Genomic DNA, 23327 nt, shown 5'->3' on the forward strand with positions numbered 1-23327 from the left:
TTAAACTAAAATCCAAACCCTCTACATACCAAAAACAGTCTTAATGTAAGCACAAATGCAAACACCATAAAAACCAAAAGGGGCAAAATAAATTAAGTGCCAGAATGTAAAAAGACCAACATATATATATATATATATATATATATATATATACACACACACACACACACACACGCACACACACACACGCACACACACACACACCCCACCCTAGAATCATCTGATGAAGGGTGGTTAATAACTATTTTAAGCGAACAAACAAAACTTAGCTTCCAAATCTGTCTCACATTCTACCTGTTTTCTTAATATCCTTTGCAATTTCTTCCACCACCAGCTGGGAAAGCAGCTTTTTGGACACCCTCGTATTCATCTTTTGAGGGAATGAGTACAGTAAGCTTGCAACTTATGTGGGGCTATGCTCTGGGTTCAATGGCAGGTGGTTTGCCAAGGTCATTTTCCTCAGAACCCCTCCCCCCCCTTTTTTTTGCCACACATACAAGGCTGGATGCACACAAGTTAAACGTGTGTAAATTGTGGGCTTACTCTAAAACAGTATAGGTGGTATTCAACTACTCAGTCATGCCCATTAACTTAGTGGATTTTTATTACACTATACCTTCCTTTCAGTTTTCTGATGTTGTACCCCTTAAAAGTATGGCTAGTTCAAGGTTACACAGTTTTGCAAATACTGTACATTGTCAGAGAAACACAAAATCAGCATCAAATATCTATTTGGGGGAAATATACTGGCCTGTACTTATACTACTTAGTTAATGGCAGCTGAAAGGCCTTGAAAACTTCCAGAGAAGATAATCCCAACAGAAGTTATTGAGGTCTTTCCCTCAGTCCTGTTTCTGCACAAGGAAAAAACTTTAGTTCAACTGCATTGGTAACAATTCATTCTGTTAAACTTGTACAAACTCTCAACATGGATGCATATTTAAAGTGGTTTAATGCTTACTTGTAAGGGTCACTGAGCTTATCTGGCAATTCTGTCACAGTTTCCAGCTCTGCTGCAATGATAATGTAACTTCGCCTGAGAACGACCTCTATACGAAGCCCCACAGCTATCCTCAACAGCCTCTTTTCAAAAGCAGCAAAAGATACAAATGACTTCTTCCAGATAAACAGCATCACACTCCTTGGAATATAGATACCCTGGAAACCGAGGCTGATGTATCCAAAACCTACATCACTGTGAAAGATCCTGTACAATCAAGAACACAATCTAGGCATAGCCTCAACCTCAAAAGACTTAGGTGAATTGACACACACTCCTGTTTCCTGAATCCAAAAGACCATCTGTGATAGCTTCTTCAACACACCAGCCTTCACTTTAGAAACCACCATAAATTCAAACAATTTATGTTTGCAATCTGATGCACTTCTTAGTCCATCTGCATGATAAGTCACAGCATCTCAGTAGGTTTTCATGGCTAAACCGGGATTAGAACATTCTAATCCTGTTTTAACATTATGATAAATCTCTTTAGTCAGCAGCTGATCTAGCTGCAGTCTACTTCTCCGAGTGTCTACTATGACAGTGCTTGATTCTGGGAGGCTCTACTGACCACAATGATTTTATAGTGTTGAACCCAAGCCCTTCCTGCTGTGAACACAGTGGGGATTCCTATACAGTGGTACCTTGGTTGTTGAACTTAATCCATTCTGGGAGTCTGTTCAACTCCTGGAACCATTCGAAAACCAAGGTGTGGCTTCCAGTTGGCTACAGGAGCTTTCTACACTCAATCAGAAGCTGGGGAAGCCACGTTGGACATTTGGCTTCTAAAAAACGTTCGCAAACTGGAACACTTACTTCTGGGTTTGCGGCATTGGGGAGCCAATTTGTTCTGGAGCCAAGCCATTTGACAACCAAGGTACCACTGTACACAGTTGGTCTTAAACGTGGTGATAGCAGGCAAAGGCTTGGGATATACGCCACTACGCACTCTAGCCAGACCCAAGAGACCCAACTAAATACAAAATAAGGCATAATTAGCTTCATGATAAAGTCTGAAATCCTAGAAGAGATTTCAGCTGAGAATGGGGTTTGCATTTTTTGTCTGATTAGCCATGGGACTAGCTTCAGCCAACCTCTGTTGATACTTCACCTTGCTCCTTGAATCTTGCCACTCCACTAACTGCTGCCAAGACAGCAAGTGCTAGAGCTCATAGGCTAGCTTAGTGAGTCAACACACCGCAGGATACAGGTTTGGAAACAAGATTATCTGTTAGCCGACAGAGGTACTAAGATGGGGGTCTTAACAGAAAAGCTGAGCCTTGGGGTGAAAGGAAATACATTAAGGTACTACTTGGGTGGTAACAGAAAGAAGAGCAGCAAAATATGTTTCTTCCAGTGATAATAAAAGGCCAACATGCAGACCCATCTATCCCCTGAGGCACCAGAATTACCATCATGCTGTATGGCCTTCATGGCATTTAATATTTAAACAGGCCAATAAATATTTCAGGACACAGCCATCCCTATAAGAACTCTATTAGGATAAAAGCATACACTAATACTGGAAGGCCACGACCGCATCTTGTCCAATGCCCCCTCCTTTCTGAAGCCTCCACTGGGCTCCTGAGAAATCCAACAGTTTGTGATTGCTGCAGCTTCAGTTACCTTCCAAACAGCAGAGCCGGCAATGCGCTGAAGGAAGAGTTGGAAGACCCAGCCCTACCATATTGTGGAACAGACACCAATTGATTATATTACCACGGCCACTTCTATGGAAACATCAAAGCAGCTCCCCTCCACCCAAATTATTCATCTTTTTAATCCAAAAGAATAGATATATTAAAGCCACACGTTATTAATTTCTATCATCTTTATGCTACTAGCTTCCTCCCCAATGGTTAGGTTCATTTTTTAATAAAATGAAATCTTGAATGCAGCCTTCTGTGCCAGATTACCAACCACTTAACCCAGAGGCAAGTCCATTGACCACCCCCAACAATTTCTCTTCCTACACTGTGTTATTTGTTGCTCACCTGACAGTAACTCTCTCGCTCTGCAAGATAACATTTGTGAAAAGCTTTCTGACAAAAAAATGCTACATGCTTCCTATTAGTAAGAGCCTATTTTCTTTATGTCTTTTGCATAACTGGTTTTATTTTATAGCACTGGCATACTACTCCTTTCATTCTAGAATTTCAAGGGAGTGAGCTGGTTTAGTAAATCAAGTTAGCTACTGAAGCACTCTTTGTTTCCTTCACTTCAAAATGGGTGATTTTAGAAAAACAGATTTCTGCCTAGGGTGAGGCGGAGGACAACTTATTTACTTAATGTATGTATATCAGATTCTTTCAGATCAGTGTTTAAGCATCATAGTAACCCTCTAATATGGTTATGACAGAGGGTGGAATTAGACACTACCTGGGGATGCCAGCAAAAATGTCCTGTTTTAGTATCAAGGTTAAAGGTAATGAGACTACCTGAGCATTCATTACAAGTCAGTTGCTAGAAGAAAAAGTTCTGTCCATTTGTTATTCTGCACGTCCTTTTCCAAACTCACAAGAGAAACACTGCATTTTCCTTTCATTTTCTAAAAACTGCAAGATCAATTAAATGAATTATAAGCCCTAGCAGTAACTGTACTCCAGGCATACTAAAACCCAACCTGGTAAGGGTTTCTGTATTTGTAGACCTCATGGTTGGAAGTGAGGAGAAGTAAAAGGCTCCAGTTCAAATTACACTTCATGCGCCCTGCATTTGAGATTGGGAGAAATGTTGAACAGGCCTTGAGTTTACCGCTCCTTCCTCAAACACCAAATAAACTGACAGACCCTGAACTCAAACAAACACAAGGTCCTTAAGTTAACGCAGCATTCCTCCATCCTCAGTGGAGAGATGGGAGGGGACAGAAGGGTTGGTATTCAAACATTCCTTTTCCATTCCAATATAAAATTACAAGGAGGTTTTAAAACTTTGTTTAATATATTTATGTGCCATCCTTTCACAACACAGAACAGTTCATATAAAAACAATTGAAAACAATATAAAATCAGCAGCAGCTACACAGAGAGAGAGAACAAAACAAGCGCCAAACCAACCCAATGCCTTCTACTGCAGTTCATTTCTTAGCCAAACTCTAATCCTTGTGGCCAATGTTTTATTTTCGTACAATCAAGAAATGTAGACAGAACAGAAGCACAGAAATCATGGAGGCTCCTACTGAAAGAGGCAGGTACATGGGTCCTAATCTATGAAGAACTTGGATGCTAATTAAAAGCCAGTGTGACAATGCTAATGATGATGTCTCCAAAGCACAGCATTCTGCAGCAGCTGAAACATAAGATACATCTTTAAGGGCAGTCCCATGCATTTCACTAATATTATCTGAAGAGGCCCCTATGCCATTGTGACTGGATATTACTGCTTAGAGGGCTTTTCTGTGAGCAATGACGCATTACCCTCTCATCCTACACACGACTGTTCACAAAAAACTGGAGCACAAGAGGGAGATCCAAGTGGCCAAAGCTTTCAGAACAAAGCACATTATTTGGGGTAATATACAGGAACTGAAAGGAACAGACTTTGTGAAAGGCAGGGATAAAGGGAGTTGCTATGGATGCTGGAGGCAAGTCTCGAGAAGGCTGAACAGGAACTGAAAATGTCTGAAGGAGCTGGGAAGTCAGATAAAGCTATAGATCTGATATGATGCAGCAGCAAGAATTCGGAGTATCAGTGAATAGGAAAAGTGAGTATTTACTGGGTTTTTTATATATATGTATATATATTTCTGCAAGACACATATTGCAATGATGAATTAATCACAATCTCATACTAGACAGGTAGCTGGAAAAATTAACAAATTAGGTGTATGTGAAGATCTCCTTACAGGTGAATTAAATACTGAAGCAATTTGATCACACCTTTAAACCAATTATTCATATGTGCAATATGTCACACATACTCATCTAAAAAATGATTTAATATGCCATTTTTCTCTCTCCTTAGTGCAAGAATAAATAACACAATTCAGAGGACTCCCATTTTTCTTTACCTGGCTTATGAATGTCAAGCACTCTAATGTTTATCTGAACCAGCTTCCAGAATGATAATGAACTTGGAAGTTACTCATTCAACAATACATTATATGTGTATCACCAATTCCTTTCTAAAGTTCTTGCCTGGCACTATCGTCATATGGAAAGATGTGTGACACCTTAAAGTAACCCTGTACAGTAGAAAATTTCTCATTTGAAGTCACTGCAATGCTCTGCAGTCTGTTCAAATAAACACAATTCATATCTAGATATCGGATGGCATTTCACAGCTTAATCACTAGCTATTCCTTTCCGATTCACTGCTTACTATTAAATAACAAAAGCATACCTACCGTATTTTTTCGCTCTATAACACGCACCCAACCATAACACGCACATAGTTTTTAGAGGAGGAAAACAAGAAAAAAAATATTCTAAACGAAACAGTGGATGTATGATTTTTGTGGTTCATACTGTGGCCACAGACATGTGATCTGACGGTGAGTTTGGGGTAGCCCAATGCAAAAATCCTGAGGATCCATGTGGATCCATGCTTTGTAACCACGTTTTTACACCACTGCAGCCCCAAGCAACAGTGGGTGCATGATTTTTTTGGTGCAAGCTGTAGCCATGGACATGCTATGTGATCTGATGGTGAATTTGGTGTGACCCAGTGCAAAAATCCTGAGGATCAATGTGGATCTGTGCTTTGTAACCACGTTTTAAGTGGGGGAGGGAAGGAAAAGCACTCAAGGGACAAGGAGCACACGTGGGGTGTGTGGAGAAGGATGCTGCTAATAATGCAGGCGAGGGGTATAAGAGGAGAAGGCTCCTCTCCTCTCCCGCTTTGCTCCTTTAAAGCAAGCAGGCTCTCTGTCCCTCTCTCCTCTCCACTCAGCAGCTCTTCTCCCACTTTGCTGTTTCAAAGCGAAGGAAGGGGAATCATGGATCCTCTGCTCATGACTGCAGCAGATCCGCCATCCGTAGGCATTCGCTCCATAACACGCACAGACATTTCCCCTTACTTTCTGGGAGGAAAAAAGTTAGTGTTATGGAGCAAAAAATACGGTAATTTTTCAGACAACCATCCCACTCAGGTTATTCCTCAGGGTCCTCCCAACTTAAGCCTCTTGTTGAATTCTTTTTTGCCAGATGTGCATATAATTTATATTGGAGCAAAGTAATTTTAGTCCCCGCATCAGAGCTGCACTATTTCTGCACTGGGGTTTAGTTTACAAAAGAACTAATAGGCTTCCTTATCTATGGGGAAGAAAACAAAAAGAAACTGCTGTTGCACTGTCTCCACCTATCATCTAGCTATAGCTCTTATCTCTTTAGCACATCAGTACCTAACACTCTGAGAATTCTAAGACTCTCAAGAAAGATTCATTCTCTCACACACAAAAACAGAAACATTTCATTCCAGTGAGGAAAACTCAGTATGATTTTCAAAAACAGTGCCACTGTCTGCATTCAGGGGCCATTTTCCTTCCCATCATCTGCATCACATCAACCTCAACAACTGCTCTATACTTTTTGACTGCCTGTTGCCAATAAAAAGAATGGTGTGCTGAAAAACACACTCCCCTGGCTTCCTGGTCTTCTACTCTTGAGGGTTTGGAAGATGGTCTTCTATTTGTAGCCTTCTTCCCAGTTTTTACCTTAAACCCCCAAATCAGAGAGAGTTAAATCTTCACCCCTAATTTCCCATTCTCCCAGGGTTTCTTCAAACATTAACTCCTACAGGATAAGCACTTCTGCTTAAGAACTTGCATGCAAGCTACATGCCAACTGTTCCACGCAATGATCACACATGTATTTATTTTGCTACGTTTCCAATTCTGGAAAGCCACAGCCAATAGTGGAATCACATATGGTATTCTTTATGTAGTTTGCACGCAATTTCTCACATGTCACTGCTAACCACATAGAACAGCTGTGATGTTTGAAGCAGTCCTAAAAAAGTGTCGATGTGGAAAGAGAGAGTCATGCTATGATTTGATATCTGTTGGTATTTTTTTTTTTACCTTCTGCTTCTTATTGTACTAAATCTTAAAAGAGGTAAAGATACACATGTATACACACATACACATACTTTCTGCACATTATTCATTTAAATTTGATTAAATAGCCACATCTGCACCAGTGATATTCATTAGGAGACTGTCATGGACCAACTGAAATGTAGGGAACAGTTTAGAAGGATTGCAAGCCTAATAAAATATATATTTTAATATATAGGAAGCAAGCTGTTTTCCATGTGTATATACAAGTACTCATACCGGCACATGACAATCCATGTGCCCTTTGTGCACAGTGTTAGAAATTAGCCACAGTTTAAAAACCTTTGTCTTAGTTCATGGTTAATACAATTTCCATTTCCACTGTGTTTGTTTCTCCTTATTGCATACCAGGACAAGTGAATTGTTGTAAGAGCAAGCTAAAATCAAGCAATGTAGTTGGGATCATAGAATCACAGCATTGGAAGGAACCTCGAGAGTCATCTAATCCAACCCCCTGGAGAACAGAAATTCCATTGTGGCGACCGTAATCTAGATTTAAGGTGTCGTTTGGCACCTAGCTTATAAATCTGAGTTTCTAACACTGTGGAGACCTGGCTTTCTGATGAGCATTCAGGGGAGCACCCACAGTTGTGTAGACCAGAAGAATGCTCTTTGAGGACTTGGACTATGGATGGTACAACAAAGAGGGAACAATTGGGTCTCAATGTACTGCCACGCTACTGAGCTACGCATATCACATTCATGTTGTTGTCCCTGCCCACATGGATCCAATATTTATATAAATACTTTAGCAGTGCAAGAGAATTCAACAGGGGCGGGATTACTACACTACTAATGCTATGTGTGATTATGGCTTCAGTAAATTTTCAAGGACAACATATATAGGTGCAATGGCACTCTCACACAGTGCTAATATTAAAATCACCTCTTTCTATGCTGGTAGAGTCTTTGTACTGATTCTGCCATTCTTCCCCTACATCTCTTTCAAGTTCCCATTAACTGCGCTAATGTTTTTCCTCTCCTCTTCTCATCAGAATCACCTTGCTTCTAACTGGTTATGCGATCATTCCCTTTGCTCCCTTCTCCCACTCTCACCTTTGAATCTACATAGGTACATCGCTTCTGCATACAAAATGAGATCTGAATCCATGTGCCAGTTCCCTTTCCTTAGATTATTTGCTACCTCTATACAGTATTAAGAAGCTGCCACCCAGATTCTGAGGAAAGGGAACCTTACAGCTGACAGATTTTTTAACCCAATTTATTCTTATTTACCTGTGTTACGTCCAGTTTTGATGCAAGATAGGAGAATGAAAAGTGCTAAGAATTGTACTGTTTGATGTAGGAGGTGTGGCAATCAGAAACCGAAGCAAAACTGGCTAAAACAATGGTTCAGTCTACAAGCAAAACAATAACAGGGGCTGTATAATGATTACATAAATCTTAGTTGATTAGTTTTGTGAGTTTAAGTCAATTAATTAAGTCTGCACGTGAGAAAAACAACAGGTCTAAGAAAAACGGACATTTGTTTTTAGACGATGTGTCACAGAAGACATCATAATAGATGAGGGATTTGCCTCTTTTAAAATGGTTCTTACCTGCAGTTTTTATAAGCAATGCTATTAAAAAATATTTTAAAATGCTTTAAAATCTTCTTACCCATCAAGAGAACCTTATAGTTGATTAAAATGTTTTAACTGAATTGTAAATAACTAAATAGACCCACTAAACCCTCCAAGTGCCCCAAAATTCCAACAAAAATAAAGTCAACCAAAGGTAGTTGCTGCAGACCAATGTGAATTAGCTTAAAATCCAAATGTGAAGACTACGGTCTCTAGAGCAGAATCTTGTTACTGTCATCATAGGATTAAAAAAAACACTCTCACTATCAATCCACAATAGATTACTGATCTTGACTTCACATGCTTCCTAATGTGATTTGTCAGAAACACTGGAAAGGACTTAGCATTCCATAAAATATACAAAGACTTTTTTTCTAAAAAAGTGCACTGAACACACATACATGTGCACAAACTTACTCCCAAGTATGTCTCACATCACACCCTGCACATTATCAGGTTGTGGCAGATATTGAAGGAAAAAACCAAAGAATTGTAGAGTTGGAAGGAAATACAAGGGTCATCTAGTCCAACCTTCTGCAGTGCAGAAATATTTTGCCCAATGTGGGGCTCAAACCCCCACATTGAGATTAAGAGTCTCATGCTCCATCACCTGAGCTACAGAAACAAACTGTTGTGAAGCAGTCACTAAGTTTCTGTGTACGGTTTCCCTAACACTGTGCTAGCTGAGGCTGATGGGTTAGCATTTTGCAGGCACCGGATTGGGGAAGGTTGGTGTCACCTTTTTATTGCAGACTAAACCAGAGCCTTCCTATACACTCTCTAGTTTTTAAATAACTAATGTTGTATTCTGTGGCTACCGTATAATGGATTCTTTTGCAAGTTAAGAGGGATTAATATTTCAAGTTGGAGTAGAGCAGGTCAGTGTTCTCTAGCTGATATAGCAAAGCCTAACTAAGCCAAAGGAAGAGCATAACTAAGCCAGAACTAATAACTCAGCTGACAGAGTCCATTCTCCCTCAGACATGACGCGAGATCAACCAGGGTAGGGTCATTATGCACTTTAAAGAGAACCCAGAGAAAGGAAAAACAATTAAACAATTGCTCGTGGCAGGGTTAGAAAACCCTTAATTCCCACACCAGGGAATGTTTGACCCTGCAATAACAACTCCTAAGGTGCAACTAGCTCATACAGAATGGGAAGTAATTCTGCACTCCTAATGCAGCTCCTGTCATCTTGCGTGAGCATCATGACTTGGGTGTATATGGCTTGGCTAGAAAACCACAGCATCCCCTGTTACCTCAGGGTAACAGTGAGAATGGGGGAAGGTTCACCAAAGTAAAAGATGCATCAATAGGAGTAAAAGATGCATCAATAGGAGTATAGCATCTAGAGCTGCATCAATAGGAGTATAGCATCTAGATCAAGGGAAGTAATAGTGCCACTGTATTCTCCTCTGGTCAGACCTCACCTGGAGTACTGTGTCCAGTTCTGGGCACCACAGTTCAAGAAGGACACTGACAAACTGGAACGTGTCCAGAGGAAGGCAACCAAAATGGTCAAAGGCCTGGAAATGATGCCTTATGAGGAACGGCTAAGGGAGCTGGGCATGTTTAGCCTGGAGAAGAGGAAGTTAAGGGGTGATATGATAGCCATGTTCAAATATATAAAAGGATGTCGCATAGAGGAGGGAGAAAGGTTGCTTTCTGCTGCTCCAGAGAAGCGGACACGGAGCAATGGTTCCAAACTATAAGAGAGAAGATTCCACCTAAACATTAGGAAGAACTTCCTGACAGTAAGAGCTGTTTGACAGTGGAATTTGCTGCCAAGGAGTGTGGTGGAGTCTCCTTCTTTGGAGGTCTTTAAGCAGAGGCTTGACAACCATATGTCAGGAGTGCTCTGATGGTGTTTCCTGCTTGGCAGGGGGTTGGACTTGATGGCCCTTGTGGTCTCTTCCAGCTCTATGATTCTATGATTCTATGTGGGAGGTAAGACTGTAGTGGCTTTGCTGAAGAAATTTGGAGGGAAACGTTTTAGGGGAGAAAAGGGCTGTGTTTGAAAGTGGAGAAGGGGGTGATTTTCCAGGCACAGGTTTACATTCTATGATTTACTCCCATTCAGTCAGAATACTTGATATTAACAAAGAGTTCAGCAGCTTGGAGAACTCTGCATCCATTTTAAAAAGCAGCTTCTGGGAATGTCAGTGCAAATATTATGCTTGAAAGGGTGCATTCAATGTATGGTAACGCCGCAGAAACTGCGGGGGCAGAGTAATAATTCCACACTTCTTAATTTACAGAGTCAACTAAAGTCAACTTGACTTAGACAATTTGGGTGACCTTGGCACATACACTTTCTCTTTTTCTTTTTTTAAGATCAAAATATATTGAAGCAACCAGACAAATAGAAAGAAATGGCAAAAAAAGCAGAGAGGAAGAAGGAAGCAGCTGCAGCTGACAGCAGATCAGCTCCCTATTGGTCAGAAATGCCCACATATACATATCATGTCCTCCAATTACTTTTCTCACAAGCAGGCCAAGCTTTCCAATTAGAAGATGCACAGTATTAATTCACTGTAATCTCAGCCATCATGAAGAACTCATGCTTTTATCAGTATAGCCAGAAGATGCGCTTCCACAGGGAGCCATCATGTGCCTTTATCTGTAAATGACTCTGGCCAACTCTCCACAGTCCATTAAGCTAATAAATCATGTTGGGACCTCTTCTTCAAAGGATATCGAACCAATACTTTACATGTTTGCAACAGTATTAATCTAATGGCTGCAATAGACTTTCCAGCGAAACAGCCAGAAATAGAACACTGATCTACCAATCCCCAGTCCTGAGCTCTATCTTTCTAAGCTACCTTATTTCCACAACTAAAAATCTATTAAATTGCTACGACTTATTCTTGGGACACAGATTTGAGCAAATGGCACTGGTGTATCAGATTCCCTTTTATACAACTTCCCAGCTTAGGCTCATTAAAAGCAGCTTCCGACTTCCTGAGACTATGGAGCAACAAGGGCATAAAACAATCTGTCCAGATCCAGACCAGTTTAAAAATCCCCAGTAAGGAGGGATTTCAAGGATTCCCTCTAGGATCTGGCATGCCTAGGCCACTTGTAAGTAGTTTTCTTCAAGCTGCAATTAACAGGTTTTAATATATCCCTACATTTCAGGCAAGGGTGCTATTGTTCATTTCCTCTTAGAAAAGTGGCCTGCAGGTATGGGTTTTTCCCAGCAACACAAGTATGCCTTTATTACACTTCTCCGAAATCAGCTGGATTGTTTGAATTTAAGTTATTAAGGCAATCGCCTGCACTTAACCACAATATCTAAACATTTCTAAAAGATGAAGTCAAACTAGTATAATCATTAGGAAGATCTAGTGTGACAAGAAGGGGGGAGGCAATGTTGTCTACACAAGGGAGCCCTGTAGCACATGGAATAGATATAAACCCAGATGGTTCAAAACAATGCATGCCACATGCTATAGCACCAATTAACTTTTAGCAAAACCCTATGCCATGCCAGGGACCACTGGTAAAGTCGACTGAAGGTCAAACTCAGACAATGAGATGGTTTGACAGTGACAATCTTTACTCAGAAGGAAGCAGATTAGTGTGAATTCTGCCATCAAAACAAGGGAGGAAAGTGAAACTGCATCAGGAAAGGCCTTATTTCAAGTGTACATGATAACCCATAAAAGGTGAACTATAACACAGGAAAGTGCTTGAGCAGATATAAGGGGGAACTTATAGAAGGGGGAAAGAATAAGAGAAGCATATAATACATTACTTGTAGTGTTGGCAGGCAGAGAATGAGAATAATCCTGCAACATATTGCAAGGGGAGGAGCAGCAGCTGTCTTGAATGTGTGCATTTAAAGTATAAACAAAGGAGATAATTTCATATAAGAGAATGCTTATGGTTAGTACAAGGTAACCATCACCCTTCCAACTGTCCCCATTCTACATACAGCACCCACCCTAATCCCATTGTAAGGTTAACAAAGATGCATTCACTGGCCTGGCTATGACTGAAGGGTGAGCAGGGAAAGATCATAAAACAGATATGGGCAAGGGAGAAGATGGAGGGATGGTAAGCACACACAGCCTCTAATGAATCAGAACACTGCCAAGCAGAACGCTGCTCAGATTTAAATCAAATCTCCATTTAAGGAACTCCTGCATTCGTGCTTTTATAAAAAGCAGGCTGGGATTGCAGTGTCTGGCTACAGTTGTTTGTCACAGGCTGGCGTGGGGCCTGGCAAGGAACGGGTTATAATGGAGGGGGAAGCAAAGGAAAGGGGGGGAGAGAATGGTTGGAAAATATGAAGCAGCTGCTGGTTCGTTTAAAAAAAAAAACCACCAAAAAACCGGAGCGAGTCTGAAATCCATAAAACCAACACCTCTCTGAGTTCTGGGCACAGCGCAGCTAGTCGAGCACATGCCAACATAAACGGTGCTAGCTGGAGCCCCCACCCCCCTACCCCAAGAATGGGGGTGGAGAGCAGTGGGGGGGGGGTGCCGCTGACAGAATGGAGTCAAATCATTTCAGAGGGCTTACAAAATGGAGACAATCCTTCAAGGAGATCCTGAACTTCCAGAAAAGAGAAATGCCAGCCGCCCTACCCTCTCAGAATGCTACTACCTCTTCCCCACCAGGAAGGGCAAAAGTGCCACTCCCCAGCTTGCGGCTCATTCAGCACGGCATAGCTTTGAAAGGAGCAGCAGCTCTCCTCCTTCTGCTTTTAATTACAGAGAGCATCCCCTCCCCCTACCTAAAGAGTAGGGACTGTAAGCAGGCAGGAGCCCAGGTGAAAGACTCCATTTCTCCAAGCAGGAGGGGAGGGGGAGCAGACAATGGAATGAGTGATTCATTGCACAGGAACACACTCCAGAACGGGCTACTGCCACATGGGCTTGCTGAACAGCTTTAAAGGGGCAGCACACCCTTTTCCGTTCTCCTGGAAGCTCAGTACAGTACCTACCCCCTCTTTCTCATCTCTGATTGGAAACAGATACTGAATAAAACGCCAGCAAGGCACTGGGTTGTCCAAGAAAGAAAGGGAGGGCGTTTTTGTTCTCCAGACGCTAGTAATTTCACAGTATAGCCAAAAAAAGTAAACTCCTTTAACATATATAATTCCCTCTCTCTCCACTTTCCATTTCATCTGCAGGACTATCTGGGCTGAGTTCAGGCTAAATTCACCTAAATGAGGCCTAAGGAACAAATCTGGGGCACTTTTGTGACGAAGGTTTCACACATAATTAGAAACATGGGGCTCTTATTTTTAAAGCATTCCAGCCAACAAATGCTATTTTAGTACCAGCTTCAGTTCTCTGCATCTATTTTAATGGTACTTCACTGATGAAGTGTACTTATACATTAACACACTGTAAATGCAGAAATACAAATTAAATTGTCAGTTTCGAGTGCATGTGGCAGATTCTGTAACACTTCCCTACTGCCTCTCAATCCAGTCTTAGACATATGACCATATTGTACAGGAGTGAACCAAGAGGCACTCACTCCATCCCCTCCCACTGGAGCACACATCCCCAGAAGAGACCGTTTATACCAGCAGTAGTACACCACCAGTATGTTGTGCAAATGGTACTATTCTCTTACCAAAAAAAAAAGTATCTGAACATCTTTGGACACAGAAGCATTATCCCATTCACCAAAGTAATTAGAGCAACTAATATGGTTAGAGCAACTAATTTGGTTCTTGCTCATGGAAACATACTCTGAAAAGAGCCAATCTAGCTGGTGTCATAATACTAACCAAAAAATGCTTGTGTACATGAGGCTCCAGCAACTGATGCATTCAAGATACTCCAAAAGCAATTGATGTCATGAAGCCCCATCGAGACATGACTTGTGATCAGCAGTTCTGAACACAACTGCCAAGGTCTGGATTACAAGAATGTGTACACCTTCAGGAATTATTCCATAATGCCACCTTAAAGCTTTTTTGCAGCACAGTGCCCTCCAGTTGATTGGAACTACAAAGCCCATTGAATCTAGTCATCATGGACAGGGATGATGGGAGCTATAGTTCAAATCATCTGGAGAGTATCATGTTGGGGAAAGCTGTCCTAAAGGTTAAAAAAAAAAGCACCTAGGATGAACCAAGGAAGTCCATTCTCTCATGCAGCCATGCTAACTCATGCAACCAAAACACTGCTTTCTTAATGTGGGTTTCAGATAAACATTATATTTATCACATTGTTTGTGCAATTAAAGTATAAATATGGCACAAACGTTCAAAACCAAATTGGAAATTATATATTGTATACTGTGGTCCTAGACTCCCATAAGCCCCAGCCAGCATGGCCAATGCTCAGGGATGATGCAAGTTGTAGTCCAGAAATATGTGGAGGACTATAGGTTCCATGCCCCTGTTATGTACACTAAGGTTACGGTCACAAAGCCAAGGCTAGTTAAGAATGGCCTTTCTTGAGTCTTAATATCAGCTTCTACTTCCTTCTCTCTTTTCTCTAGGACAAACAGAACAGACTTTCCTCAGCCTATGCATGTGGGAGTCCTCTAAGCTTCCTTGATAAGCTTATAAGCCTTTTCACTTTCTGTGCACATGACAAGAATATCAACATATGCCTATCTTTACTCCAGGATTTCTTGGACAGTTCTATATGTTAATCATGAGTTCAGACCTACGAAAAGCAGCTATACAAATGTGGAACCATACATACACTGCACAATGCCTATGTATGGGGGGGAAAGCGAAACACACATTAAATAAAGCACACACCAGGTTTCATATGCCCAACAATGCTTATTATATAAGAACATGAGCTACATTGAAAAGAAAAAATCTAACTACAAAAATACTGAGAAGGCCTTTGGATGATGTTGCTGGGCAGCCTCCCCAATGTGGTGTTGCCGAAATGCTTTAGACTACAACTCTCATCAGCCCTAGTCTCCATAATCATGCTGACTGGGGCTGATGGGAGTTGTAGCCCAAAATATCTGGAGTACAGCAGGTGGAGGAAGCCTGTCCTAGAGAATCCCTTGAAACTGTTATTTGTCCCAATACAAGTATCCTGGATTTTTTAAAAAGATTATAAATACAGTAATGAGAGTCGGTAGTAAAGAGGAAGAGCTGCAATGGGCCCATGAATGGCTAGATATTCCTGCCTTTGAACCACTAAAATCAATGCAAGTCTGAGGGCTGAAGAAGTCAAGCTGGTACCAGGCTTGTAGCAACCTCCTTCTGAGCCAGTCATCTGGAATAAAGTCCTCCCTGAAGTCGGCCATGCATGATCTCATCAAAGCTGAACAGAGATTTAATTTAAAATAACAGTGATGCATATATGTGTGATGTTACAAAAGTTACATGTCAAATGATGCAAGATTCCAAAGAATGTATCAAATTTGTATGATTAAAAGTTTACTAAAAAAAAATTGCCTTGGGAATATCCCCCCCCCCAAAGGTACCCATCTCTGCATGGCACTGCAGGGCATTATATAACTGCAAACAGTAAAGAAGTCTGGCTCTAATGATGTTGCTTCCTGACCTCCTCTGTTTACTGCCCCCCCCCCCTTGTTGAATTCTCTTAATTCCTATACTACCTTTCTATGTCAACTTGGGAGATTTCCATGCTTTCTTTAAAAACAAAAAAACACCTCCTTCCCACTCGCCAAGGCTCTAAATGACAAGCAGCATCAGATAACACCCCTTGCAGAGCAGGAAAAATGACTGCTCTTCAACACTGGGCAAATTCCCTGAGAAATCCTCACCTGCCTTCAGTGCCAACGCTGTTTCCTTGGGAAATCATAGGCAGCTGCCTTCCTGTGTCTATGCCTAGCTGAAACATACTTCACAGCTTGGAGAGCATTCAGCTTAGACAAGACACCTGGGGAAATGGTTGGGGTGGGGGGTGTTTACCTTTGTTTGTCCCAGAGAAGTCATTAAAATGCAGGTTCAGCCAAACCTGCAAGAAGACCTGCATATGCCCCCCATTGCACCGCTGCTATGCAGGGGGTGGAGTGTTAAGAGAAGGTAGATTTGATGAGTAAAACAGAATGAACCTCAAGGATCATATCACACTATGGCCACTACATACTGCTGCATATCATTAGTTGGTTCCCGGAGGAAACCTAAGCTGCTAAGAGCAAGAATGAACAAATGAATAAATAAACAAACAAACAAATACCCCAAACCTAATATTATTGATTCAAGAAAGGAACGCATGCCAGCATGGAAGCGATTCATTCTGAAAAGAAACTCAGAATCCAATCCTCTAGTAGCCTCATGCAAACTGCACCAGGACCCCAGGGAGAAGGAAGCCCCTCGTGCCATTGCAATTTGGTAGCAAAGCCCTCCGTACCTCTGCAGTCCCTCTCCCCCCTCCCCCTCCAAGCCAAGACAAAGAGGTAGACAAATCCCCACAGGGTCTTTCCTGAGCTGCAGCTGCACAGCACAGGAAACAGGAATTTGCTATGGAGCAGAATGAACAGGGATGGCTGCGCGCACACATACACACACACTCTCCCATGTACGGCAATCTTCCCGCAGCTTAGAGCGAACGTTATAAGGCGGCACCATTTTTATTTTTATTTTATTTTGTTGCTCTTTCCCCCCCTGCAGGAGGCGAAGCCGCTGCAAGACACTCCCGTTTCCCCGTGCTCGGAGTTGTGCGGGGATGGCAGGGGCCGCGGCGCAGGCAGCAGCACCACAGAAACGCAGCCTTACCTGAGTGACCATTTTCTTTTTCTCCATAAACCAAAACGGGGGGAGGGAGGTGTTCGAGAAAGGGGAAAGAAAGACCCTTCCGCCAGGTGGGGCTGTGGCAGAACCCTTTGCCTATTTGCTTTGCGCCCCGTCTCCGAATGGCGACCCAGAGGGAGCGGGGGGTTCCCCTTGATCCTGGTTTTCCTCCCTTTCTTCTCTCGTGTTTCTTCCTTTCTTTTCTCTTCCTCTCTGGCTGTCTCTCCCCCGCCCGCCCTCTCCGCAGCTCCCTCCCATATCTCAGCCAGATGGCGGCTGGAAGTCCCTCCCCCGAATGCCTAAGGTAATTAATCAGAGCCAAGGCCCGCCTCCTCCTCCTCCTCCCCGTCCCCCGTCCCCGCCTGGACGCTTGCAGAGCCAGTTCGGAATCAAGCAGAGGGGCCTCTGGGATACTGCTGGCATCCTCTTTCCGGGCTTTGCGCGCCTACGGGTATAGGATTACTCGGGGCGCGGGCGGGCGCCAGAGCCTCGATCCAGTCAAGGCGGCGTAGGCAGCACAACTCCGGGTAACAAAGAGCTCGAAGCCCTTCCAGCTGCCCGGGCACGCTTGCACATGGCGGGCGGAACTCTCTTCCACACAAAAGGAATACCTGCAATGTCACCTCCGCGCACCTTGGACACGGGCAATGTCGTCCTAGATGAAACCCTAACTGAACTCGGCGCCCATTAGGGCGGTTGGTTTTGCTGCTTTTTTCTCTTCTCTCAAGGCAGAGCTTCTTCCAGCCCAAGTGATATTAACAAACAGAGAAAGAGAACTGGCAATGTGGGAGAGAGAGAGCGCGCGCGCTTAAATCTGAAAGGAAGCAAACGCCCCGGAAAATGTGGTTTTGGTTTATCCAATATAGTTTTTGATGCTGAAATCAACGTGGCTACAGGGCTCCCCCAAGAAGATGCCTGACTGTGGCTTCTGCTTTCTTTGCTGACATTTATATGCCACCACACAGTTAGAGCTCGGTTGGTAGCATTCAATTAAAAAAAAAAATTAAATCAGAATTGTAAATTTATAAATACAGCATCCCACCACAGGTTTTTTGTGTGTTTTTATGTTGCACACCACCCTGTGATCTTTGGATGAAGTGCGGTATAGAAATTTAATAAATAATAATTTGTATTCTCATGTTCTTTTGCGTTTATGGAAAAAAATGCTGTGTGTCCGATTATGTATTAGATCCAGAATTACAGTTACCCTAGTAACTTGATATATGTGCACATCCCCAGAGGGAATCCTGGTTCTTTTTTTAAAAAAAGTTTATTATTCATTTTATTTTATTTTTTTAAAAGCAGCTCATATTATGAACACTGGAGCTCAAACAGGACAAAATTAATGAAAATTTATTTTAAAAAACAAAGCTGATGCATATGTAATCTGTGGGACTCTCATCTAAACACCATTTTTTCAGTAGAGGAAGAAGGAAAATACTCTCTTTTGTGTGGTGTGCGCACACACACACACCCTCATATATCTCCTTTCTGCCTAGTTTAATGTACAGTATCAAAACCTCAGGCTGCACCACACCACCACCATTTCCTACAACTATGGAATAATGACATGCAGAGCAACCACATATTGTAATACCAGCAGAAAGAAGTAGGAAAAGGCATTACAGATGCTGGAAATCAGCTCTGAATAGTGGCAAATGCAACCAACAGAAATGCTGTACATGCTACCATTTTACATTTATGCTCCTTCCTTGGATGAGAGCACTGTCTAGTTAGTGGGGAACATTTTTCAGCCTGAAGGGCCACAACTTTCCAGGGACCATATGCCAGCAATAGGTGGGGCCAAAGGAAAAGTAGGTGGAACAAAGAAATGCAAATTAATACCTTTTGTACAGTGGGCTGGTTTCTACACTTTGCCCCTTCTATCCTCCACCCAGGCAAGCAAGAGGCATTAGAAGCGAACGCAAATTTTGCAATGCAGTAGACAAGATCAGCTTCACTACCAGAGGAGAAATACTAAGGTCAGGGGGAGGGGGCCAAAAGTGCTAGTTGGCTCATGCAGTGATCAGGCTATCGGTCCATGAAACAGTCCTGCTGACCAGCTGAGGTGTGCCTGAATATATGGATGGTGGCGGGCACAATTCCCTCCTGTTGTAGTTTGTAGATGTGCCCTGGATTCAAATCAGGGGCATTCAGCATGTAAACCATAAGTTGGCTCCTCCTGCATTCCTTGTGCTTGCTCCTACAATTTATGATTAGGTATGGGGGGGGCAGGGGTGGAGAGACAAATACCCCATAATGTGTGTGATTGCAGCATGGCTACTGCTGCAGCCAAGCAGTTAGGAAGCCATTCTGCTCTGTTCATGTTTTTTTCCTGCCCCACCCTGCCCCCATCTAGTCCAGCATCCTGTTCCCACAGTGGCCAACATCAGTGGGAAACCTGCAAACAGGAAGTGAACACAAGAGCCCAGAAACGGGTATTCAGAAACATTACCGTCTCCGACCATGAAGGCAGAGCATAGCTAGTAGCCATTGATATCCTTCTCCTCCATGAATTTGTCTAATCCTCTTTTAAAGCCATCCAAGCTGGTGGCCACTGCTGCCTCCACATGTTTCATAGGTTAACCATGCACTGTGTGAACTGCTTCGTTGTATCTGCCCTGACACTTCCAACATTCCAATGACGGCCATATATGTTGCAGTGTTGTAAGAGAGGGAGAATAAGTTTTCTCTCTCCTCTTTCTCTTTTTATAAACTCCTATTGTGTCAACTCATGCGCCTTTGCTCTGCACTAAAAAGTCCCAAATGCTGCAACCTTTCCTCATAGGGGAATCATTTTGGTTGCCCTATTCTTAAACTTTTCCAATTCTATGATATCCTTTTTGAAGTCACGTGACCAGAACTACACACAGTATTTCAAAAGCAGTTGAACGGTAGATTTTTTATAATAGAATTATATCAGCAGTTTTATTTTCAGTTCCTTTCCTAATGATCCCAAGCATGGAATTGGCCTTTTTCAGAGCTACCACACACCGCGGTAGTTGACATCTTCACTGAGCTATCTGCTACAACCCCAGGGTCTTAACACCACCAGCTCAAACCCCATGTGAAATTAAGATTAATTTTGTGTGTGTGCCAAAATGCATAATATTGCACTTGTTTGCATTGAACTGCATTTGCCTTTGCTATATTACTTCCCATCCACCTCTCAGCCTGAAGAGGTCCTTTTGGAGCTCTTCACAATCTCTTTTTGTTTTAATGACCCTGTGAGAACTACATCCACAGGATTGGCCGAGGCCATTTTGGAGGGAAACCAGTATGTAGTGGCGGAAGAAGATAAGCACACGCTTCATGAAATCAAAACGTTCTACAACACCTTCACTGAAGAGATGCCTCTCATGGTGGTGTGAATGGATAGCGCTGTGCAGGTTCCAGCAAAAGCAGTGCTCTCTGAGATTTATTCTATTTTCAGCTCTGCCTAACAAGCAAACATACTCAGACTCAACACCAATGAAAGTGCATTATTAAAAGGTAACACCATGAATTTTAATCTAGTCTGAAAGTTATGGAGTTACAGATAACTGTGGCAAAAATACTAGCATGAAACCTGCTGCAAGGGACCAGTTGGTAAAACACAATATTTAGGCCCTGGCATGCTCTGGTCCATGGGGTCACGAAGAGTCCATGGGGTCATGACTAAACAACAACAAATTTACGGGGAAAGAACCACAGAGTCAATTCTACAAAGGTGATGTGATTCACACTGGGAGGTAAAATTCAGATTGTCTCTATAAATAATTGTTTCTTGTGGGGAAAAAACCCTACACATCACAACTCTGCCTTCATCTGTTCAAAAGATGAATAGCATGTATCCTAAAGAAAAGCCTGCATCTGAACAGGCAGCCTTGACGTGTGTGCTTATTCTGTCAAAGTATATAAATCTATAGTAGCTTTTAGCACTATGCTAGATAATTCACAAGTAAAAAACAAGCAAGGTGGAAGCAATTTTTATACTCAAGCTTGGGAAAAGACACTCACAAGATGCAGGGTTTGTGGTGGGTGGGGGGTTGAGTGGTAAAGGCCATCAACTGAGCACCAAAAATATCCAAGGGCATAGCATCCTGTTAACTGCTTTGCTCCCTCACACCTTTAAAAAGACACACCAGTATGTTGAACTAAGGCAACTCAGCTTTCACACTCACTCTTTCTATGTTCACATCTTCAAAGCCACACCCCTTTCCTACCAATCCTTTAATAAAAAAAAATGTTGTTCAATGTACGACGACAAAAAGAGCAAGACCACCAATTTCACTGCCCTAGTATCTGCCATGCAGCTAACACTCCCTTTGGGATAGATCTATTCCTTAGACCAGGGATGGGAAACTTCTTCTTTGGAGGGTCACATTCAATTGGCTGTATGTCTGTTGGGGGTCACTTGCTGGTCATGCCATGGTAGAGCCTGCAGTGGGTGGGCACCCTTCTCTCTTTCTCTGAAATCCTGTCACCGTGTGTTGTCACAGTTCCCCCAAAGGGCTTTCCCTTCCACAGCCACCCTCCTTCTCTCACCCTCATCTTTCTTCTCTACTTCTCCACTCTCCTCCTTTCCAGCTCAACATCCCTCTGCCCATGAAGCAACAGTCTCCACATCCCTCTCTGAGTCTCACACCCAGGAATTGGAAGAGAAAAGGGATAGTCCTTAGAAGCAAGAGTGTCCCCATAACAACCAGAGAACAGGATAATGTCAATGGCCTTCCCTCTGGTAGCTCACTTGGTTCACACCAGATAGGGGATAGGTGGGCAGGCCTAACAAGCACTGCTTCTTCCAATGAGCAATGGGGAACCAACACTAATTCTCCATGATGCAACACAGCATTATTCAGCATGGTGGGCAACTGCAATGACTGCCACCTGATGCTCATCAGAAGAATGAGAGAAAAGAGGACCCAAAACAGGATTTCCAGCAGGGCCAACAGCCCAAAGATGTCACCCACTGACACCAGGTCTCTTCTATCTCCAGCTTGCCTAATGCTACTTACCAAGTTTATGGCAGAAGTGAGGGATGAGCCAGGGACTGATTCCTAGCTCAGTCTATTACACACTATTAGGCTATACTGACTAATGTTATTCTTTCTATGTCTCTCCAATACATAGATTCGGCTAATTAAAAGCCATGTGTTTCCCTCAAAAGTAGCCACTTGGATGGAACAACATAATATGGAATTAACATCATATCTGGGTCTTCAAGAAAGGCTGTTTTTTCCCTATTTGACTGTGATTAACAATGCTTTACAAAAGTTACAACCATCTGTTATCTTCACCATCTCCACCCCCATATTACAACATTGCCCACCCACAGAGGGGAAAGGAAGAGAAGGAAGATGGAGTACTTATGTTTAATGTATCGGCTTCTGTATAAAATTTAAATCTGTCAAAAATAGCACAAGTATGTCTCTGACTACAGTACAGGTAATTCTTTTTAGTAATGAATGGCAAGGCCTAGATATCTGTGACTCATTAGTCTACAATTGGGGGCGGGAAGAGAGAGGTTTTAAATTTCTATCATTGGAGAACAACTGTCACCATAAAAGTAATGTGTAAGTGCCAAGATTTCATGTTCTGCAAGCAGAAAGAATAATGGAATGCAAGCTAAGTATATGGAGAACTAAAGGCTACATTAATCCATGTTTCTTAGCTGCCTGTAGTACATCTTGTAAGGAGATGGGAAATTTCCCCAACTGGTCGCAATGCAAACTCCTCTTTGATTAAATTTGGTGGTTTCTTAACCAATTTTTGATATCCCAAACAAATCCTTGTGTACCAATATAGAAATGACCTGATCCCAGATAGGTTCATCCTGAGAATTCATCATTGCAGAAGTGGGGTGTCCTTAGCTTAGCTCAAGGAAGTTATTGTGCCTGCATTCCCAAGCCCTTCCTTCATGCAAAGCATGTGGGTCTATTACGGTTATAGCAAGGCTAAATCACCCCACTTTCATCATAAACTGCAATTTTAAGGGCAACTCTGAACCTC

The 23327-nt window shown here is 42.4% G+C and overlaps 1 protein-coding gene across 23 annotated transcripts in view; it reads right to left on the reverse strand.

The window, feature by feature from the left end:
• The window catches only part of RBFOX2 (RNA binding fox-1 homolog 2), a gene marked incomplete at its 5' end in the record, with an annotated part of 178542 nt that overhangs the window by 82228 nt on the left and 72987 nt on the right, over window positions 1-23327 (reverse strand). The window contains one exon of one of the 23 annotated variants that reach the window (XM_079992842.1): window positions 17322-17597. The exons of the other annotated variants lie outside the window; for them this stretch is intronic. Coding sequence (XP_079848968.1) covers window positions 17322-17348 — 27 coding nt within the window. Of the gene's footprint in view, window positions 1-17321; window positions 17598-23327 lie in introns of those variants that run through there. 23 annotated transcript variants of the gene reach the window in all.

This window comes from Podarcis cretensis (genome assembly GCF_951804945.1).
Source record: "Podarcis cretensis genome assembly, chromosome: 10".
Taxonomy (NCBI): domain Eukaryota; kingdom Metazoa; phylum Chordata; class Lepidosauria; order Squamata; family Lacertidae; genus Podarcis; species Podarcis cretensis.